We start from the raw sequence: 20,923 nt of genomic DNA, 5'->3' as shown, positions 1-20,923 counted from the left end.
CTAATCATGTTTCAGTAAAACAGTTTAACTAGAACAGTCGAAGGCAATCCTAAACAAATGTTTTTTTAATCCTGATTTAAAGGAACTCAGGCTTTCAGCACTTTTACAGTTTTCTGGAAGTTTGTTCCAGATCAGTGGAGCATAGGAACTAAATGCTGCTTCTTCGTGTTTAGTTCTGGTTCTAGGTATGCAGAGTAGACTGGAGCCAGAAGACCTGAGTGGTCTGGAGGGTTGATACACTGATAACAAGTCAGTGATGTATTTAGGTGCTAAGCCATTTAGGGATTTATAGACTAACAGAAGTATTTTAAAGTCTATTCTCTGAGATACAGGGAGCCAGTGTAAGGACTTTAGAACTGGGGTGATGTGCTCTACTTTCTTAGTCTTAGTGAGGACGCGGGCAGCAGCGTTCTGGATCAGCTGCAGCTGTCTGATCCACTTTTTAGGCAGACCTGTGAAAACACCGTTGCAGTAATCAATTCTACTAAATATAAACGCATGGATTAGTTTTTACAGATCATGCTGGTACATTAGTCCTTTAATCCTAGAAATATTCTTCAGGTGATAGATTGCCGACTTGGTGACTCCTTTTATGTCTCTCTGAAGGTTCAGGTCTGAATCCGTCACAACACCAAGATTTTGACTCTGATCTGTGGTTTCTAACTGTAGTAACTGAAGCTGTGCGCCAACTCTGACCGATCATCCTTGGACCAGAAATTATTACTTCAGTTTTGTTTTTATTCAGATGAAGGAAATTATGGCACATCATATAATGATTTGTTCTATGCATCTAGCCAATGCTCAAGAGGATTATAATCACCTGGTGACATTGTAATGTATAGCTGTGTGTCATCCGCATAGTTATGGTGACTGATCTTGCTGGTTGTTATAATTTGAGCCAAGGGATGCCAATCTGAGTCAAAGAAGCCAAGGTTGATTTAATAGCAGTATTCAGCTCATCTACATAGGTTTTCTACGGAGTTCAGGTCAGATAAATTCACAGACCAACAAAGCACTGATACCATGTTGGTGAAACCAGATTTTGGTACCTTTGGCAGGTCTCTGGTGTTGCAGTAAAATACGATTAATATGTCAGTGAAGCTCATCAGCTGGGGCTTGGAGTGCTCTAGTTCTCGGTAGATGGCTGCTCTAACTGTGGACTTGATAAATCGCTAGACCAGTGGCAGCAGAATCTTCTCTAAATCATTACAGACAGTAGAAACTCTACACTTCACAAGAAGTGGATTCTGGGCGTCTGAAACTCTTGCTCTAGACTCTGGGACCTTTGATGTAAAAATTAAATGAAATCGTTTTTCATCTGAAAAGAGAACTGTGGACTCTGAGCTGTTGCTCGGTGCTTTTATCCTTTGCAGAGCTAAGGTGCCTGATGCTTCTGGACCTTTTTCTTCCACACCGTTTCCTGCCACTCACCTTTCCATTAATATCCTCGGACACAGCACCCTGTGAACAGCCAGAGTCTTTAGCATTGACCTTTTGTGCCTTACCCTCCTTGTGCAGAGTCACTGTTTGCTGGACAACTCCTGAGTCCGCAGTCTTCATCATAATTTTATCGGCCCTTACAGAAATATTCTGTTTTGTTGTTCTTACCATGTTTTCATTTTCTGAGAAACTGAATTTGTGGGTAATTATGGGTATCCCTGTTTAAGCTGAATTGCTCTAATAAATTATCGTTTTCAAGAGTTGTTCAGTTATTCAGATTAACCAGAGTATTGGTCGGCTATCAGAAATGTCCAATATTCCTAATATTCCTACCCTATTGAGGGCTAAAAATAAAATCGATGACAAAAATGCATGGGTCATGACACTGCACTGAGGCTGGGCTGCTACATTAACTCATGTTAATCTAAAGCACCTACTTCAGATTTTTGGAAAAGTCACAAAAAGGTGTGCAGACTTAACAGTCAATTTCACATGGTTTACTTCTCCCCAGTGCAGCTCCATGCTGCTGTGTTAGGGTTTGACAGCCATTTGACTTAAGTTGTTGAGGGAGATGCCAGTAACAAGACAGGCGGAGAGAAAAGTCTTCCAGGGGGCTGGAAATAAACGTTGGTGGATCTCCAAGCATACGTGTTTTTTTTTTTTTTCTTTCTTTCCTGTCAGTATCAATCAAACGATTAAATAGTCAGGTATGAAATAACTTTGCTACTGTTCAGCTGCACCGGTCCCTCATGTGCTTTTCTGTTTAAACGTAAGCTTAAAATCCATTTACGCCAAGTAACCAAGGTCACACTACAGAAAATGCATAGCTGCAGCATAAGCCAAGTGATCATATCATTTTCTTTATTATATAATAGAAGAAATGGATGATTCTAGTGATTAGGAATTACAACTGAGTGCTGCAGGGGGAAAAAAATAGCTTCGATCTGATGAGATACAGCTCACATAACAGATTGATAGAAATGTCTGTGTCATTATGACTATTAAAAGGGAAAAAAAAATCTTTCTCCAGCACATAACTGGTGATTTGGATTGGAGGAAATGTAAATGGATGTCAGCAGTGAAAAGACCACAAAGAGCAGCAGAAAATTGTGTGGAATCATCTACTGCTGCTTTTAAATGCTGCTGACAGTCTGGAGCTAGGAACTGATTCTCCCCCCACAGTCCATGGAAAGGATCTGCTTTTACTGTAAACCCTATGACATTTGCAGTTTATTTACACTGCTGGCTTTTTATTATGTTTAGATTTATCTGGACAGTTATTGTACAAGCAGAATGTTGCCAAGTTTAAATTGATTAGAGTTATCGACTATTGTCACCAGTAAGCTGGAAACCACAAGATGTTTTTCTTTTATATAAACATTAACAGGGTTCTTTATAAGAGGTAGTTGTGTAATATGGGGTCTAATTTGAGTTGTGACCATCTGTGTTGTTTTTTTTTTTTCTTTTTTACCCCAAAATACACCCCAAATGGCACAAAAGAAAAAAGCGGCGTTTGTATTTGTGCTGAAGAAGTTGGCTCATTTTCAACGAGAATTAAACTGTTTTATTCTTCTTAAATTATTGGGTTTTGGTGGCACATGCTTGGCACAAGGTTTTAAAGTGAGTTATCTGTTCATCTGTAATTCTGCTTGTCTGCTGGGGACAGCCTGCAGTGAAATGCAGCATATAAGCAACAATTTCACGGCATTATCCAATAGTTTGCCATCACCGATGTTGTTTATGTCATCGCCGTTATTTCCTTTTTCCTATTTAGTGCAAATGTTCTCTTGTTTAAACTGTGTTAATGATTTAGAATCAGGTTTGATTTTTTTTTTTTTTTTGTAGTCTGTTCATACATTCAATCTAAGAAGAATAAAAATCAAGGCTATTTCTTCTCTTCAAGTGAATTCCAAGGAATAAATTAAAAAAATGATCCTTTTTGTTCTTCCCCCCCCCTTTTCCGCACAGGCGTGCCTCTCTCCACTCAGTGGGGCCCTCAGGGTTACTTCTATGCCATCCAGATTTCCCAGTACGGTTTAAGCCATTACAGCAAAAACCTGACTGAGCGCGCTCCCCACGTGGAGGTCTACGACACGGCCGAGGAGAAGGACAGCAGGGTCAGCGCGGCTTCATGGGCCGTGCCCAAAGGTTGCAGCCTGAGTCGCGTCTACGACAAGACAAAATCTACCTCTGTGCGTCAGTTCAGCGCTGCAGGTATGTAACCCTTCCATTCGGCCAGATGGCCTCAGGGCAAGCAGCTTATCTCTTGTTAACTGGGGCTGCAGCCGGCTCGATATGCAGCCGCTCCCTCGGGACAGTGTGATGCTCTGCAGTGAGTCACGGCCATAGTGGGAGAAGTCAGCCTGCTGTGGACAGAACATGATGACATTCCTTAAAGGAGTTAATATTTAGGAGGCTGTATAGCACCTTTTTAATAATGCTTTGTTCACTTAATCAGTGGGAAATTTCCACCTGATGGGACCGACAGAAATGCCTCTAGTTAACATTGTTAAGTTAGAAGAGGGATTCATGAATATAAGTGGCTGAAATTAGGACTGCAGAAGCCAGATGAATAAAATTCACCTTGCATTTAACACCAATAAAGGGGGCATATCATGCGAAATCCAATTTTTTAGACCTTATTTACATTTTGTTGTGTACTTGGAGTCTCCAAGAGTGCAGTAAATTTTAATTTAGTCTCTCCAGGTGCTGTGTAACTATCTTTATATTCTGTTTGGGTCATCTATTACGTTCTGCAGCACTGATAAACATTGTCATGGACTTCTGGCTGAACTTTTTTTTTTTTTTTTTTGTGGATGTGGAGGTCTGCCACATGCCTTCTTGCATCTTTTACCTTTTACTAGATTCCTTTTAGCTTTTGGGAAAGGAATAGACACCCTCTAAACATTCAAGATGACGCGTGTTGAATCGCACGTTTCCCCACAGACAACGTTTAACCAATGTTTTTCTTTTACTAAAACCCTCTGACTGCAATATGTCCTCAACGTAACATCCCAGAATGCTGTTGGGGGTGCGAGGGCGTTTCACTTTGGGACAAATTGAGATCGCTGATTAGTTGCTGATGAACCTCGAAAATTGATTGACGGGCAGCGTCACGTCAATGGACGCTGTTGCCTTCCATTGAATCATCACAGCCTGCTGCTCAGTCGGCATCATAGGCTACGTTCACACTGCAGATCTTAATGCTCAATTCCGATTTTTTTGTTAAATCGGATTTTTTTGCATGGTCGTTCACATTTCGCAATATATGCGACCTGTATGTGATCTCCTGTGTGAACTGAATGCGTTCAACCTAAGTGTCCCGCATGCGCACTCGAGGACGCGGTGACGTCACACGTAGCAAGCGTCCTCAGTGTTTGCGGAAGTAAACATGGATTATAATGCTGGCGCGCATTTTGCGGTCATTAATTTATTTTCTAACCAGAGCTTTCCCTCCATTGACTGCTCTTCTCATTGTAGTCTGTTATGGGTGTCGTCTTTCTTCCCGCTTCTGCATAGCAGGACGCAGAATAGTGACGTTTGTCGAGTATTGGTGACGTACAGGTCTGATAAATGCGAACCGGCCGTACAGACACAGGTCGCATTTGAAGAGATCAGATACGTATCTGAATTAGGACCACATATCCATGTGGTCTGGGTCGCATTTGAAAAAAATCCGATCTGTGCTGTTCAGACTGTCATATAAAGATCAGATACAGGTCGCATATGGGCAGAAAAAATCAGAATTGGGTCACTTCAGGCTGCAGTGTGAACGTAGCCTTAGTCTTCCAAATACTCTGGCGTCTGCACGTCAAAGACCTTCTCCTCTAACGGAGCCAATGGTTTGCGCTGCAAATGGCTGTTTCACGCAGACACGGTGGTTATAAATAAAACCCTGGTCTGTTCCTGCTTGAGCTTTAAAACTTCTCCCAGACCAATGAATATTAAAAAGTATGTAACTGTGTCTCTCCTTAAGTACAGCAGTAATAGGTCCTCAGAAGAAGGGAAGTTTCATTTCTTGTAATAAAACTGACTGGAGCATGGCACCATCCGTGGTGCCATTTCACAACGTTTCAACCCTGAGGAATCTAATTTAATTCAGCAGGTTCTCTTCATATCGAGGCTCATATGGAGCAGAGGTACGCTGGGCACTAAGCCTCTGGCAGAGTTTACTTTCATTTGTTGTGTGCAGTCCTTCTCCCTTACAAGTTCACGCATTGATTTGCAAAGCTGTGGTGGGAATGATGCAGAGCGGCTCAATCGCTGCAAAGCTGGGCTTTTTAGGGGTTTGCGTCTGACTGATTGGTTTTATATTTACACAGATAAGAATTACAGAGCTAGTCTAATTATCCAACCATAATGTCCTAAAAAGGAGGTTAGATTACGCTTTCTCGTTTTTACTTGGAGCATCGTTTGTGTTACAAAAAAATTTAAAGATTGGTTCAATAAAACATTAAGGGTTTTAATTTTAGAAATACTTTACTGTTGCAAAAAAAAAATCTTTTTCTCAAAACATATTTGGAATCTTAAGTTCAGAAAAAAAAAATTGCAAAAAGAAATTCCCATTTTTCATTAATATTCTTAGTGAGTGTCTCACATTGGTTCAACAATAGGCAAATGTCAGCTAAAAAAAAAGCTTAGTTTTATGTTGGAGCCTCTATAAAAAAATCTAAATCCTACAGATAAAAAACCAAATCATCAGTCGTGCTCAATCACTGGTAACCAACTACAGATTGATAGTTATTGATAAACCCACGAAGCTGTTCAAAAGGCTGGACACCAAATATAAGCCCTGCCATGTTTTTATTGTCTCCTGGTGGGCTTGCCCTCAATAAATAGGACTTGACTTAGTATTTACAGTGGAGATTTGGAGTGCAGCTTGGTTTTACAGCTGTAACGTGACCAAAGCCATGAGACACATGACAGAGTTATTTCTGGAAGTGGGAGAAAGTGGAAATCTTTTTACCCAGAGCTGACTGTGAGCAGGCTTTATTCTCCTCTTATCTCCTGCTGATATTTCCAGGACACTCTCTCTCTCCCTCCCTCTCTCTCTCTGTTGAGCTGCTGTCTCTATTATATCCCCTCCCTTCTTCTCCTTATTCTCCAGTTTTCAGCTGCTCATCATCGCCACTTTCTTTTCATTTCACCACTCTGCCCCCCCTCCCTCCCTTCCTCGCCTCCCTCCCTGCCTCAGCTCTCTTCTCAGGTCAACTTGTCCTCGTGGCATTCTTTCCTCAAGATCATCATGTTTTCATCACTTCTCAGCCCTCCCCCCCCCCCCCCCCCCATTCGTCATTAATCTTCTCTGTCTACCCCAGATTTCTGTCAGTCTTCCACTGCTGTTTACTCATTTCCACCCACTTACCATCCCTCTGCACTCTTGCGCTTCCTTGACATTACCGTCATATTTTCCTGATCCATTCTAATGCCCCTTTCTGCTCCCTCGTTAAAACTTTCTCGTCTTTTTTTTTTTTTCCTTTCTGTCCCCCCACCTCCCCCTCTCTCCAATTTGAGTCTTTTTTTTTTCTTTCTTTCCTTCTCGCTGTATCTAGGACATGGGTGTTGAACAATCTCTCAAAGTCTCTGACAAGTGGATCAATTGTCTGTCCCCTGATAATAACCTGCCATCCACCATCCACACATTCCTTCACAAACGCTTTCTACCATTGAGCACCTTTATTTTCTCAGCGCCAGTATGCTTGGTTGATCCTTCACAATCACGTTCTGTACCGACCCTGATATGGTGTGTTTCCTACAATGGCTGAGAAGCAGCTTTCACCCCTTCTTCTGTGTCGCTCGCGTGCGACGTGTTGAGACTACTCTTTGCCTTTGTGTCCACGGTGCTCTGCAGACTTTGCACCGCTGTTCGCTTCTCCCCGAAATACGGAGAAAATCTGCTGTAGGCCGAATAAAGTCCCAGAAAGCAGCTGCAGTATCCAGCTCTTTAGAGCGGCACAGTGTGATTGGTTAAATGCAGCGATGTGCTGCTTATCAACCAATGGCTTTAGCTAATGTGGCCCAGTTTTTCTGCATTATTAAGCTGTACACACCCCACACCCCTCTAGTCCCACATTCTGAAATCGTCTCTGGTTCATGCGTGAAGTTATTTCAGGTTTGTGTATTTTCAAAGCAGAGGCTGCCTTACTGATCTTGTAGTTTTTTTAAAACTGACTATTATAAATAGGTTAAACACAACCCCTAACAATATAATTGTATTTATCATTACAATACAGTTCTATTGTTTTAAATTGCACTTATTATCAGGGTAGCATAAGCAGTCACCCCTCTCCAAACTAAACCTTTCTTCTAAGAGCTGCTCTGTTCTCTATTAAAAGCATGAACTCTTGCAGATATTCCAAAAACTGTGACAAGGCCCTCCTCTGCCTCACTTGGTGGATGCTTGCATGTGAGGCAGCGGGTGTAAAAACTGTTGGCAGCTTCTTTATACAGCTCTGACAGCGCTGTAGGAGAGTGAACAGTTTACGGCGCCGATGACATCAAAAAACCGTAATACTGGGTTACACGCGTGCATTGAATCCCTTGTGCATCATTTGGCAATCTGAATCCGGCACAGGAACAGCGCAGGCTGCCTCCACCAATAAGCATTGCATCACTGTGGGGGGAAAATACAGACCATAAAGGGAAGAAAGCGAGTTAGAGTTGGGTTTATTTGCCAAAGTGGAAAAAGCTCTCTAGGCTTAGATCTGGACCCCAAATAGAAATACATGATGTGAATTAATCCAAGCTGCTAAAAGCTCCACTCACAAATGCGCTGCATTTAATTTAGATCACAATAGGATTCTCTTTTGAGATGACAAAAAAGCTGAACGTGCTACGAGCCTGACTTATTTAACAGATAAATCAAGTATCGGTATTTTTCTTTTGTCATTCGATGTGTATTAAAACTTAACTCCCTGCAGCTGTGAGGAGATCAAGCAACACTTTTCTTGAACCCCTAAGGTGCAGCAACAGAAGTTGCCTAAGAAGTGGTCAGCAGGGTGTCTCCAACAGCCTGGGTCCAGGGTCGCCATGGCAACCCAGTGTCACTGATGGGAGGCAGTGTGGCCCATCCCCTCCATTGCTGCTCGGGGGTGAAGTTCAGGGATGTTCCACATATGTAGGACACATTTTTTTTATGCAGCAGGACCCCCCCCCCCCCCCCCCCCCCCTCTTGCACAGCAGGGTGTTTGCTGCTAGCTGGATCTAGAGATGCAGCAGTCTCTTCTTTCTAGCGTGTACATGGTGTGTTTACACTCACAGCTGTACATAACCCATCCTGTTGTTCTGGAGATGATCTTTGGTGGAACGCAGCGGTGCGGGTGTGTTTATCCGGGTCTACTTTAAGCCTCCGTCCCCCAAGCGCAGCGCGTTACGTGCGTCCTCATGTGGCGAGTTCAAACCTTTCGCTGCCGCCTCAGCACCACGCTCTGCAGCTTCTCCTGCATCGCAACGTGTCCATTAACATCTACACATCATTAAAGATTATTTTAATTTTCACCAAAAACACTTTCATTTAAATAAAAACAGCTCCCAGCTTCAATCAATTCCAGCCCAGAGTTACCTCTTTGGGCATAAGAAATCAAAGACTACTGAAATATTCAAAATAAAAGGATGAAATCCTCATTCTCATTAGCCGAATCGTGTCTAAGAACAGTGAATATCGGCTGTGGATGAAGCACGCAGAGAATGTGAAGGAATAATCACGTAAGCCGTCGCCTTGTCATTTGTCCCGTGTTTTTGTGCTGTGATGTGCACAGCAGGTCCCGGCTGTGCACATGTTTTCATCTCTCTCGCTCACCGACGCGCCCAGGCCCAGGTTGCGCTGACATATTTCCAGCAGCGTGTCATTTCAGTTTCCCGACTGATTGCTAAACAGCCGCAGAGCCGAGCGGTGGAGGTGGAATCTCGTCTGTATTCCCTGCCCATCCTTTATTGATGGCAGAGTAATCACAGGGCCAGAGTACAAATCCACTTACCCTCTGCTTTGCCTTAAGTAATGGATTTATGAGTGCATTAAAGAGCCGTAGTCATCCAGAGGCCCCTGCCAGACTGTCTCTCTGCTCATTCTCTCCCTGATCGACTGTCTTTGTGCCTCAGTCGGACTCATCTGCTCCTGCTCTCCCAGCTCCTGTCATGTGAGAGCTCTCTGTCTTCTGATTCCCAATTGTCTGCTCTCTGTTGCCTCATTTTCACCCTCTCCAGACTTTGGCTGGCTTTAGGAGCGTTTGTGTGACCCATCGTTCCATTACCCTTCTTCTGCCTGACTTATGCAGCTCTCATCTCCTGTCCTCTGGGGAGCCCTGATTAGAGAAAAGGAATCTTTTTCATTTTCCTCCCTGAAGACCCAAGGAGCCCGGCCGGCAGAGAGCTGACTCTTGAAGTTCGCGCTTTAGGGGCTCGGAGCAAAGTTGCCGCCAACTGCCTGAACTAACCCGACATGAAAGGTGCAGGGATGGAGGAGCGGCGGTTCTGAAAACTGAAGTTTCTAACTCCGAGCTCTGCTGGGATGAAGTGTGGAAACGCAGACGGGAAAGCTGTAACACCGCATCACTTTCCTCCCCATGTTTTCATGTGCCCCTCGTCGCTAGGCAGCCCTTTTTCTCTCACATGCTCCTAATTGATCTCAGTGTGCTGTGACACATCTGCAGCACACATCCCATGAGAAGCTTGGCCGGCGCTGCACACGTCTTCCTTTTATCTGCCACACACACAGCGGGGCACTTCACACGGGCGATAACAATACACGACACCTGCTGCGGAAAACCAAAAGGTTTTGACCATAAATAATTTCTAAGCCTGCTGATTTTTCTTTTCTTTTTTTTACATTTGGAAGTGGGGAAGTATTTGCCGCGCTAGAAGAAAGATCATATAAATAAACCAAGAAAGGAAGAGTGTATTAAAAGATGCAGATAAAAAGGCTTCGAGTTAGTCTGCCGAAAATAGTCATCCACAATTCGTCAGAGGCCCTTTATGTGGGCCAAGTGAGGTTGCTGCAGGTTTGTTTTTCTTGACTCCATGCTCTGCCGTTAAATCTCTAATTCTGTTCGTCTCTCACGCCTTTTCCCGCCTCGCTCCACCCGCCGCCCCTCACAGAGTCCTCCGAGGGCGTGTCCCTGCCGCTGGGCAACTCGAAAGACTTCATCCTCAGCTTGGACTTAAAGTTCACCTCCAACGGTAGCGTGTCGGTGGTGCTAGAGACCACAGAGAAGGGCCCGCCCTACACCATCCACTACGTGACCAGCACGCAGCTCATCGCCTTCAAAGACCGCGACGTCACCTACGGCATCGGGCCTCGGTCCTCCTGGAGCACGTTGACCAGAGACCTGCTGACCGACCTCAGGAAGGGAGTCGGGTTGTCAAACACCAAGGCCGTCAAAGCCACAAAGGTCGGTTCCTGTTTGAACTGTCTGTCTGTGTTCACGCCGGCAACTGTGTTCAATATAGGGCTGATACTAACACTTCTGCTTTTTTTTATTAATCTGTCAAGATTTTTTGATTAGCAGGTCATTTCTGACAATTTTACAATAACATGCACTGAAAAAACAGAACTAAAATCAAGTAAAATTTTCTTGAAATTAGTGCCTTTGTCCCTGATTTGAGCAGGTAAATAAGATCATCTGCCAATGGAAAGAGTATTTTTACCTCTAAAATAAGATAATTAGATATAATGCACTTGAAATAAGCTGATGGAGATGAGTTGTTCTTATTTTAAGTGCAAAAATCTTATTCCATTGGCAAATTATCTTATTTACCTGCTCAAATAAAGTACAAATACACAGATATTTATATACAGAGCAAAAAATACTTATTTTTGCTCTGTTTTTGCAGTGTGTAAACTCAGTTTTGAAATGTAAAGTATGTGCATAAAAGTCTACCTTCAACATTGCAAGAAATAAAACAAGGCCATAATAATTTATGTATTTGCAAATAAGTGACAGTAAACTAAAACAGGTCTCTGTCGAGTCATAGAGCAGCTCAAAATGAGCAGCTTTTAGTAAAAATGAATTAACAGGGACCATAGAATAGCTCATGTTTAATGACTGGATGTCTTCTTTAATTTTTCAGACAGCAATGAATATTAAACATTTTTCTCTATAATATTTTGTAAACTGTTACATTTTCTTCTATTTGTCTTAAAAATGTATATAAAAATGTAAAGAAATCTCTAATTCAGGGTTGTCAAACTCATTTTGGTTGAGGGGCCGCATTCAGCTTATTCTGATCTCAAGAGGGCCACACGAGTAAACTCATTGCAAGATTAAATAGAACTAATAAAAGTGGACTTGTTGTTGATTTTTATATTAAATGAATTTCACTTTTACACAATATATTATGAATAACCTCAGCATTTTTAAGAAAAGTATGTGCAATTTCAACAATACTTTTACTCAGTTAAACATTTACTTAAGTGCATTATGCATAAGAACTGATCACAGTGATTGTACAATGTTGAAAAACATTTATTCACATTTTCTGGAACTTAAAAACACTGTCCTGCATGAAAAAAATATATCAAACAGATAAAAATTAAGAAATGATTTCAAATCAATTTTCCACATCTGAAGCTCAGTGCTACCATCTGCTGATTAAAACACAGCGCCCCTCGTGGACAATATAGGAACTGCAGATTTTCAATTAAACGAAGTACATGTTTTTTTCAATAATTGTTTTATCATTCTCTTCCATTTATCTCCCCTTTCTTTCACCTTTTCTTTTTTCTTCTTGTACTTCATTTCCTTTCCTACTTTCCCATTGTGGTGTCCATATCATTTGAGATATTCCCCACATGAATCATAATAAAACTATTCACATTCATAAATCAAGCGGAAAGTCAAAGTCAAACCCTGACCAATCACCAGTTATCCTGTCTTTTCCTCCCAGATCCTGCCCAGACGGGTGGTGCGGCTAGTCCTGCATGGGCGCGGCCTCGTTGACAACGTGACCATCTCCACCACTGCCCACATGGCCGCCTTCTTCGCGGCCAGCGACTGGCTGGTGCGCAACCAGGACGAGCGAGGCGGCTGGCCCATCATGGTCACCCGGAAGCTGGGCGAGGGCTTCCGGCCCCTGGAGCCCGGCTGGTACTCGGCCATGGCCCAGGGCCAGGCCATGTCCACGCTGGTGAGAGCCTACCTCCTCACCAAGAACCAGGCTTACCTCAACGCTGCCCTCAAGGCAGTAGGACCGTATAAGGTGCCTTCAGCGCAGCACGGGGTCAAAGCGGTGTTCATGAACAAGTACGACTGGTACGAAGAGTACCCCACCACCCCCAGCTCCTTCGTCCTCAACGGCTTCATCTACTCCCTGCTGGGACTTTACGACGTCGCCGAGACGGCAGGAGAGATTCTGGGCAGAGAGGCGGGGCAGCTGTTCAGCCGCGGCATGGAGTCGCTAAAGGCCATGCTCCCGCTCTTCGACACCGGGTCCGGGAGCATCTACGACCTGCGTCACTTCATGTTGGGCAGCGCGCCCAACCTGGCCCGCTGGGACTATCACACCACGCACATTAACCAGCTGCAGCTGCTGGCATCCATAGACAACGCTCCCGTCTTCAGGGACGTGGTGAAGCGCTGGAAAAACTACTTAAAAGGGATCCGTGCCAAGCACAACTAGTCGGACTCAGCAGATTTTTGCTGCTGAGTTTAGAGGAGAATCAGTGTTTAGGCGGTAAGAGCAAATCGGAAGGTTTTATAGAGAAGTGTGTGTGTGTGTGTGTGTGTGTGTCTGTGTGTGTGTGCTCCAGTGAGCCTGAAAGAGGAGTTGTGATACTTTAACTTTGTGTGCACTGTTGGAGGTTTGACATTTTCTGCTACGTTGACTGTAGCTCAACTGTTTCTGCGTCCCCGGAGCTCGCGTCTGTAATTATACACAGGCCTAGTTTCAGTGTGACTGTTTGCATTAAGACAGAATGACTGCATCTTGTTTTCAAAAAAAATATATATATATATACATAGAAAAAGAGTACGTGTTGGAACAACAGTTTGGAGCTTCTTTATTTCATCTGCATTTCTCTCGTGTAGAGCTTTTTCTATTTCCTGTCAGGTTTGAGAAGTCTGCTAAAGTGAGCTGTGAATATCGGAGGAGGTCGCAAACCGTTTGAAGGAGAGCGTTGCAGAGAGAAACTGAAATATAATCAAAAGATACTTTAAGAACAGTTTATTTCTCCAGAAGCTGAAGAATCAGATCGTCTGTGCTCGCTCATCGATTGTTTAAGTCACATTTTAAAGAACTGCCGTAAAGGATTATCTCAGTTTTTTTTCCCCCTCTTTCTTTGTTTCCGTTAATTTGTTGGTTAATCTAAAAATATAAAATAGGCGTCTAAAAAGCTATTTGAAGCCAACTCCGAAGGATAAACAATCGAGGTAGCAGAAGTGTTTTTGTGCGATAAACCCATCAAGCTTTAATTGTAACGGCTACGGACACTGTGGCTACCAGGAATCGACTCTTAGCTGCTTTGCTTTGTTTTCAACAGGAGCAGCGAAGCAGGCTGCAGACAAAACCTCTGCATCACTCTGAGTTCACCTTGGACAGTCAGCTGTACCATCTGTGAGACCTCGGCTGGTTCAGCTGCAGCACCAAGGTCGTTGCAGCCGATCACAAATCAGGAAACAGAAAAAGTTAGCAAAAAAACATTTGCCATTCAATGAAACTCACTTTTTATTCCCGTTCACTGCGCCCTCGACTGTAATTAGCAGCCCGGCTGTAAGTGCGTAAAACCATCCTCCTGGGGTTGCAGGATAAACTCTGTACCCTTTTTTCTGCCCTCGATTCACCACAGCTTCAGGACTTTTAAACTTTTTACGGCTCCCACTAGAAAAGGGCGTTTTTTTTAATGTTTTTTTTACTTTTTACTTGAGAAGATGTACACACATCTGTTTATATATGAAGGACATGCAGTCTTCTCTTTCTCATTTTGAAGATTACATTTATTTATTCTGGTTACACGTTCCTGTAAGCCGATCAACTCGCAGACAGTACACAGTGTATTTATTAGGGATTCCAGAAATCATGAATCTGGTGATTACCAAACAAAGACTGAATCTGTGTACCCTAATTAACAATTGGAGATTCTTAAAAAAAAAAAAATAATCCGTTTTGAGATTATACTATTGCAATAAAAGCTGCATTTATTTTTTTTACTCCTCTTCACTAGGGGTGCCTATAAATGTGGCGGGTGAAGTACGTAACTCAGGAAAAGCACACATCTAACATAAAATGTTTGTTAACCTTAAAGACGTGTTGGCTGGACTTACACAGGACATGACTGCAGATGCAAATGGCTGTCGCATCACATATTTCACTTATCAACGCCTTTGCTATTTTAAATAGTTCCTGATTTTAAAAAATAAATAAATAAAAATAATCTCCTATATCATCTCCTTTTTATCTTTCCAACAACTAAAACATTCTTTTTCGGGGCCGGGGGACTATTTCCATCTCAAAAGCCTTTCTCCTGTGTCACACTCGCGTGGGATTCCTACCAGAACCACGTGTAGGTGGTGTGGGTGCCTGTCTTGTGCTGGTGGAGGTAGATGGACGTGGGCAGCTGAGCCACAGCTGACGTGTCGGCTCACAGCGCGTAGATCCAGACAACGCCAGCAGCAGCTGGAGGTGAATCCGTGAACGCGGACGCGGCTGGTCCCTGCAGACCGCCGTTGCTCCAGCTCGCCTCCTCTTAGAGCACGGACCCGACCCCTTTAATCCGAGCCCCGAGGAGGACGCTCGCAAGTCACCAGGCTAATAAGGTGGGGAGGCCGCGCACGGTTGCAGGTCGCAGTCGCGGATGAGTCAGCGTCTCCCTCAAAACACGGCGGAGCGCCTCGGCATCAATGAGGCTCCCATCGATCTGCTTTATAGATGAACGCCGGCAGATTCAGGAGGATTCGTGCTATTGAGGGCGCCGACGGGGATTTTAATTTGAAAAAAATAGTGTAGATCTGGTCGTATTCCCACACAGTCGGCGTTCAAATGTTAATGCGAGCAAAACAGACAAAATCAAAGCAGCCTGTGATTTATTTGGAGGCAGCGTTGGTTGGACTTCATCTCTCAAAGCCGTGAGAGGGCGTTCAGTTTAGTTCATTCTGGAAATAAAACACTTTAATCCCTACAATGTCACCTAAACAAAGAGGGTCTTGTTTATTTTTACTTTATTGCTAAGTTGCAAAATACTTGGCCACTTTCTTTAAAAACCAAGACGTGCGTGAATCCCCTCGTTTCTTTTCCTGCCTTTAACAGTATTCACATAATTTATATTTTATCTGGACAAGCAGGAATACGTAACAAAAAGGACCATCAATATACAAGCAAGTTTTCTGTTTCGATACCAATTTCTATCTTGTTTATACCAAAGTCACTTATTCAGTCCATTCATTTTGTATGTTTTTGTGCAAACTCATTTCCGTTCAGCGTCGATTCTCCTCAAAGATGTTATGGAGACGCGCCGCCTTATGATTTTAGCTGAATAGATGCAAAAGATAAATGTATAAAAAAAAAAAAAAGGAAAACGTGTTAAATCTGCTTATAGTAAAAGGGGTTTGTGCAACTAGTGGTTAGAGTTTAGTCTGCTACTGTTTTAGAGGGAAAGGAGCCGCAACCAGAGAGCTGCAACCATTTTCTTTTGTTAAAACTGTTGGGATCATAGGCAGCAGGTTAAGTTTGTTCCGGTTAACAAAAGCACAACTGCGGGTTATTGTCGCCTGATTTGTCGTATTTCTTGAGTTTTCTCGTTTTTAGGACAATGTGCAACAGCTTCTCTAAGCTGCTATTGTTCACTGTGTAAAGATGGGTATGAGAACGTCTTGTCGTCTCACTTCAGTAGGATCTCTGATTATCTGATTTAACAGAAATCGTCCACAAACGGCCTTTTTGAGGTACGTGTGATTTATGCAATAAGGTGTTTACTGGGACTTGTGGCTCCACCACAGACCCAGAGGAGTTGTACAGACTTTGCAATCTAAGCACAATGTGCAAAATGCTCCCATTTTTTTAGTCCAGGTAAGAGGTGTTTATATACAGAGTAAATCTTTGTGCTTTAAAAATTTGCTTTCTAAAGGTGTAAAAAAAAAAAATTAATAAAATACTTTCTTTCTTAAACTTCTGTTTTGGTGATTTATTCATCTGGCCAGTTCGTTGTCAGTCGAGATTTTTGTGTCGCTGCTCGGTTCAGCAATAAGATTCACAACCATTTTTTAGTCATTCTTTGACTTCATTTGGTGGAAAATATAGATGCATACAAATCCCAAGACTGTTTAAGACTTTACAGAGAAAACTGTAAATTTAAAAAAAATATATTAATTTCCATTAATAGAAAAAACAGTCCTGTTTGCTGGTGTTTTTCAAATTAGTCATTTTATTTAATGCAACATTAGGTTAATTCAAAGCCTTTAAGGTAATTGGAGGCACACCTGTGGATGTATCTTATGGCAACATCTCCAGCGTGCCACTTCTTCTCACGACATCGTAGGAAACAGAATCAGGCAGGAAGAGAATGATGGACCTCTACAAGTCTGGTTCAACCCTGGATACAATTTCCAGATGCCTGAAGCAGCCATATTTATCCATTTAATAAACTAATGAACGGAAATTAATAAACACATGTTAAATGTCCAGTCATCATGAAGTAGGGTTCTGCTCCTATTGGGCCAAATCTGAGCATCGACCCCAGAAAAACAATGAAAGAACTAGCAAAAATGCTGGCTAAAGCTGTAAGAAGATGTAACTGTCTACATGGTACCTCATACTGACATGGGCTGAAAGGCCACTCACAGAGGAAGAAGCCAACATCATATGAACTAAAGCTGAAGTTTTTGGCCATGTGTAAGTGGGGGGAACGCCATCTTAGTTGTAAAGTATGGCGGGACAGCGTCGTGTTTGATGCAGGAGGGACTGGTGAGCTTCACAAAATACATGGACGGCATCATGAAAGAACATTGTGTGGAAACATTGAAGCAACATCTCAAGAGATCAGCCAGAAAGTTAGATCTTAGCTAGAAATGGGTCCTTAGATTGGACAGTTAGCCATGGAATTGTATGAACCATTCTGAATAGGAAGAAAGTACCAAAATTTTCTCTCTGTTTCATCATTGCTACATTTAGAAAAAATAAATAATTTGGATAATCCTAACTGACCTAAAACAGGAAACATTTGCTATTTAATATTAGACTGGGAGGAAAAAGCTTGTGTTTTCTTTACACATTGTATGTAAACATGGTTTCAACAGAAAAGTATATATTGTGCAGCATTGGCAGACCTACCTGCAGCAAATGAAAACTGAATACATGATTTTTGACTATATTATTCGTTCATGTTTATCATTTAAGTTTGTGATTTGATATGGCCAATTTGTCTCTGAACTTTAATCGCAGTTCAAAATCAGAATCTAATAAACGGCATGTATTTTCACTTAAACATTCTGCTTTCATACAGGAAGCCATTCTTGCTACTGTCCCGTTTTCCAAATGTATTAAATAAGCAGTGTAAAACCCAGGTAAAAGCAGAATAGATTGTCTGACATAGTTTCTGGATTATGACCTTCGTTGTTTAATAATTCTTTTTTCTATCTGTTGTTAACACAGCGGCAGAAAAAAGTCACATTCTGAACTTTATTTATTTGAATCCTTCTTTTCTCAGGTTTTATATTATTCTCTAAAATGCAACGTCAATTACCAATAAAAAAAATGTGTGTATGAATCTAAATTGATGTGGGTATCCTCTGATCTAAACAGATTCAGAATTGTGCACACAGGCTCTTATGAATCCATCCATTTTCTATACCCAGATGCTTCATGGGTTGTTGGTGTCTGTCTTCGGCAGTCGGGGTTATCTATACATACACCCCCACTGACAGTCCCGTAGCAGCTTCCAATGAAGCCACGCCCCCTCTAAAGCCACCAACAACGTTCAGCCATAATGAAATGGATATTTAGCTACCCTTCTTATTTGAGTTGGGTTGAATGCATGATCCAAGATTTCTTTTACAAGAAGGAGGCTGAGTCTTTGGGAAAGCTAATTCTCCATCCCAAGGGTAGTTTTGATATTCCCTGTCATTGTGGCCAAATGCTCAGTCTGTGTCACTTCCATGAATAAAACCAATAAAATAAATGATTTGACTCGTCCAAATGAGCTGCTGTGAACTTCAGTTACTCCTGAAGCATTGGGGTTGTTTTTTTTTTTTTATTTACACAGGTTTTTTTTTTTTTCCCATTTTTTTTTTCTCAGCTCTGATGAGTCCAATAAAAGTTGAAAAACAAATCATTTACATGCTCCTATAGAAAAACTACCAGCTTCAGCCAATCCTGATCAAGAAGACCCTCCGTTCTCACAACCCAGTGAAAATGCCTCCATTTCTGTCTTAATTCGTAACCGTTCCTCTGCCAGCTGCTTCTTAGTGAGTCTGCTTAGACTGACTCTCTTTAGTTAGTTTTGGTGTCAAACATTCCCACCCATCTTTCTGCAGCCCTGGCTGGGAGCCAGGCAGGCAGTTTCTTTGCAGTGAAAAACCCTCTTTGCAAAAACTGCTGAGAAGAAAAACAATCCTGATTAATAATTTATCCTAATTAGGCTATTCTGATCCAGTGAAGGGCACGGACACCTGAGAAGGACTCTATCAGCTGCCACATGCTTGCATTTTTCATTACCTTCTGGCATTATTACCTTCCAGCCATAATTTTTCATGCCACACACACACACAGACACACACACACAGACACCACATTCTTTGTCTTGTCTTAATGATGTTACTGTCCGTCCTGACGGCGAGTCTCTCTCCTGGTCCTGTAATTAGACCTGCTTAAACCTGATAAGCTTGGCTTCATCTGTCCCCCCTCAGGTGCCTTTCAGATTGCTGCGGTGAGATTATAGCAAAACCTCGGTCCTGCATATATAGACTTTTCATTTATGTTGCCCATAAATGTGCAAACTTCTCAAAAATGCAGACTGTTTAAACCTATGAAGTGTCAGAAGATGCTGGAAGCAAAATGCCGGGTGTGCAGAGCGACATTCAGGTGATGGCTCATGAAGAAACATGGCAGCTAACTCCCTCTGCTGGGTTCGCTTAGTTAAAAAAAAGCTTTTTTAACCCGTTTCAATGACAAAGTGAACTGGACTGCATTGTCTGACGACTAGGATGGAGTATCTTTCACTTGAAATTTGTCTGTATGAATCAACTGAATTGACGTTTTTGGAAAATGGCTTGAGATGCTGTGCTGCGAATTGGTGCTATATAAATTAACTAAAATGTATTCAATTGAATTGAACAGGCAGGAAGTTTGTATAGGTTTAAATGTAAAAAAAAAAAAAGAGTATTAAATGAGGGCAGACATGGGGATGTTGAGGATCACATTATTTGTGTTATTAGAGAGCGGAGATGATAAAAGTAAAGCCCAATTTCGACACGGAGGATTGGAGACGGAATGAGTCTGAACTGATCTTCATTAACGAACTGAAGCTTAATGAGTCGGCTTAAAAGTCTATATAAGTTTAGGGAGTTTCTGTATAATTAAAAGTTATATTCACCAAAGACAAGACGCAAACTTCCTCCTACACTGAGTACATCATAGAATTCATAATGGGGCTTCAGAAATCCCTCCTGAAGCAGATTAATTAATCTGGACGTTAGCAGCAGCATTACTCAATGCTCTTTAAAGGAAGTCGGTGTTGGCTCTTTGTCAACTATAATGGCAAAGCCAAGTATAATTTTTTTCTTCTGTTTTTTTTTTTTTTTTTTTTTTTTTTTTACAGATTTTTTAATTACGAATCTTGCTGTAAAATATTATAATACATTCATTTCTTGTAATTAAATACATATCTACAAAGTTACAAAGTCCAAAGAGAGACTCCTTTGCTAAACTGAGATCTACCGCTTGCAGTTGAACCTTTTCCTCTGTTACTTCACGAGATCACCATTAAGCACATTCACACAATCGAGCTAAGCCTGAGGTTTGAAAAGGCAAATATAGGTTTTTGCCCTAAAGCCATCTGTTTTCAAATATAAAGTAGCAAATGGGCCTGATCTGGGTGTTTTCCTGCTTGCCTGACCGACATGTAACCTGACAGGAACAAAATACAATTCAAAGGGCCTTAGTAAGGAGCAGAGATGGATTTGCTTGTTTGTTTTTACATTGACAGAGAATTTAATTGGATGTTTAGAGCTTTTAGTTCTGTTGGAAGTCTCAGTGCATCTCAAAAGTTTACATACACCTATCATCGGCGTATCACGTTCAACTTGAAACGTTTTTATTTTTAAGACTAGAACACTGATACAACAGATGACTACAATGGATTTAAAAAAAAATCACGTTCACAATTTTGAATTTACTGCAATTAATTTTAATTTACCCGATTATTTCAACTAATCTATCCAAATTTATACTATGTCGCCACTAAATGTCCTTTAGCAAGTTGCAATGAAACTTTACACGTGTTATTGCAAGGAGAAAAGTCCTATCATAATTCTGCCCACATACTTGACCTCTTTTCTTATCA

General features: G+C 41.9%; 1 protein-coding gene across 1 annotated transcript in view; it reads left to right on the top strand.

Moving 5' to 3' along the window:
* glceb (glucuronic acid epimerase b) overlaps positions 1-16,533 on the top strand; it is a 59,829-nt gene extending 43,296 nt beyond the window's left edge. Inside the window, exons 4-6 of the mRNA XM_021309623.2 lie at positions 3,409-3,654; positions 10,534-10,826; positions 12,322-16,533. Of these exons, the coding sequence (XP_021165298.2) occupies positions 3,409-3,654; positions 10,534-10,826; positions 12,322-13,053 (1,271 nt within the window). The 3' untranslated portion in view covers positions 13,054-16,533. The remainder of the gene's footprint in view (positions 1-3,408; positions 3,655-10,533; positions 10,827-12,321) is intronic.
* The last annotated feature ends 4,390 nt before the right edge of the window (positions 16,534-20,923 follow it).

The sequence above is a fragment of the Fundulus heteroclitus genome, chromosome 4 (assembly GCF_011125445.2).
Source record: "Fundulus heteroclitus isolate FHET01 chromosome 4, MU-UCD_Fhet_4.1, whole genome shotgun sequence".
Classification (NCBI taxonomy): domain Eukaryota; kingdom Metazoa; phylum Chordata; class Actinopteri; order Cyprinodontiformes; family Fundulidae; genus Fundulus; species Fundulus heteroclitus.
The sequence above is the reverse complement of the archived record's forward strand: the minus strand, read 5'-3'. Positions and strand labels throughout refer to the sequence as shown.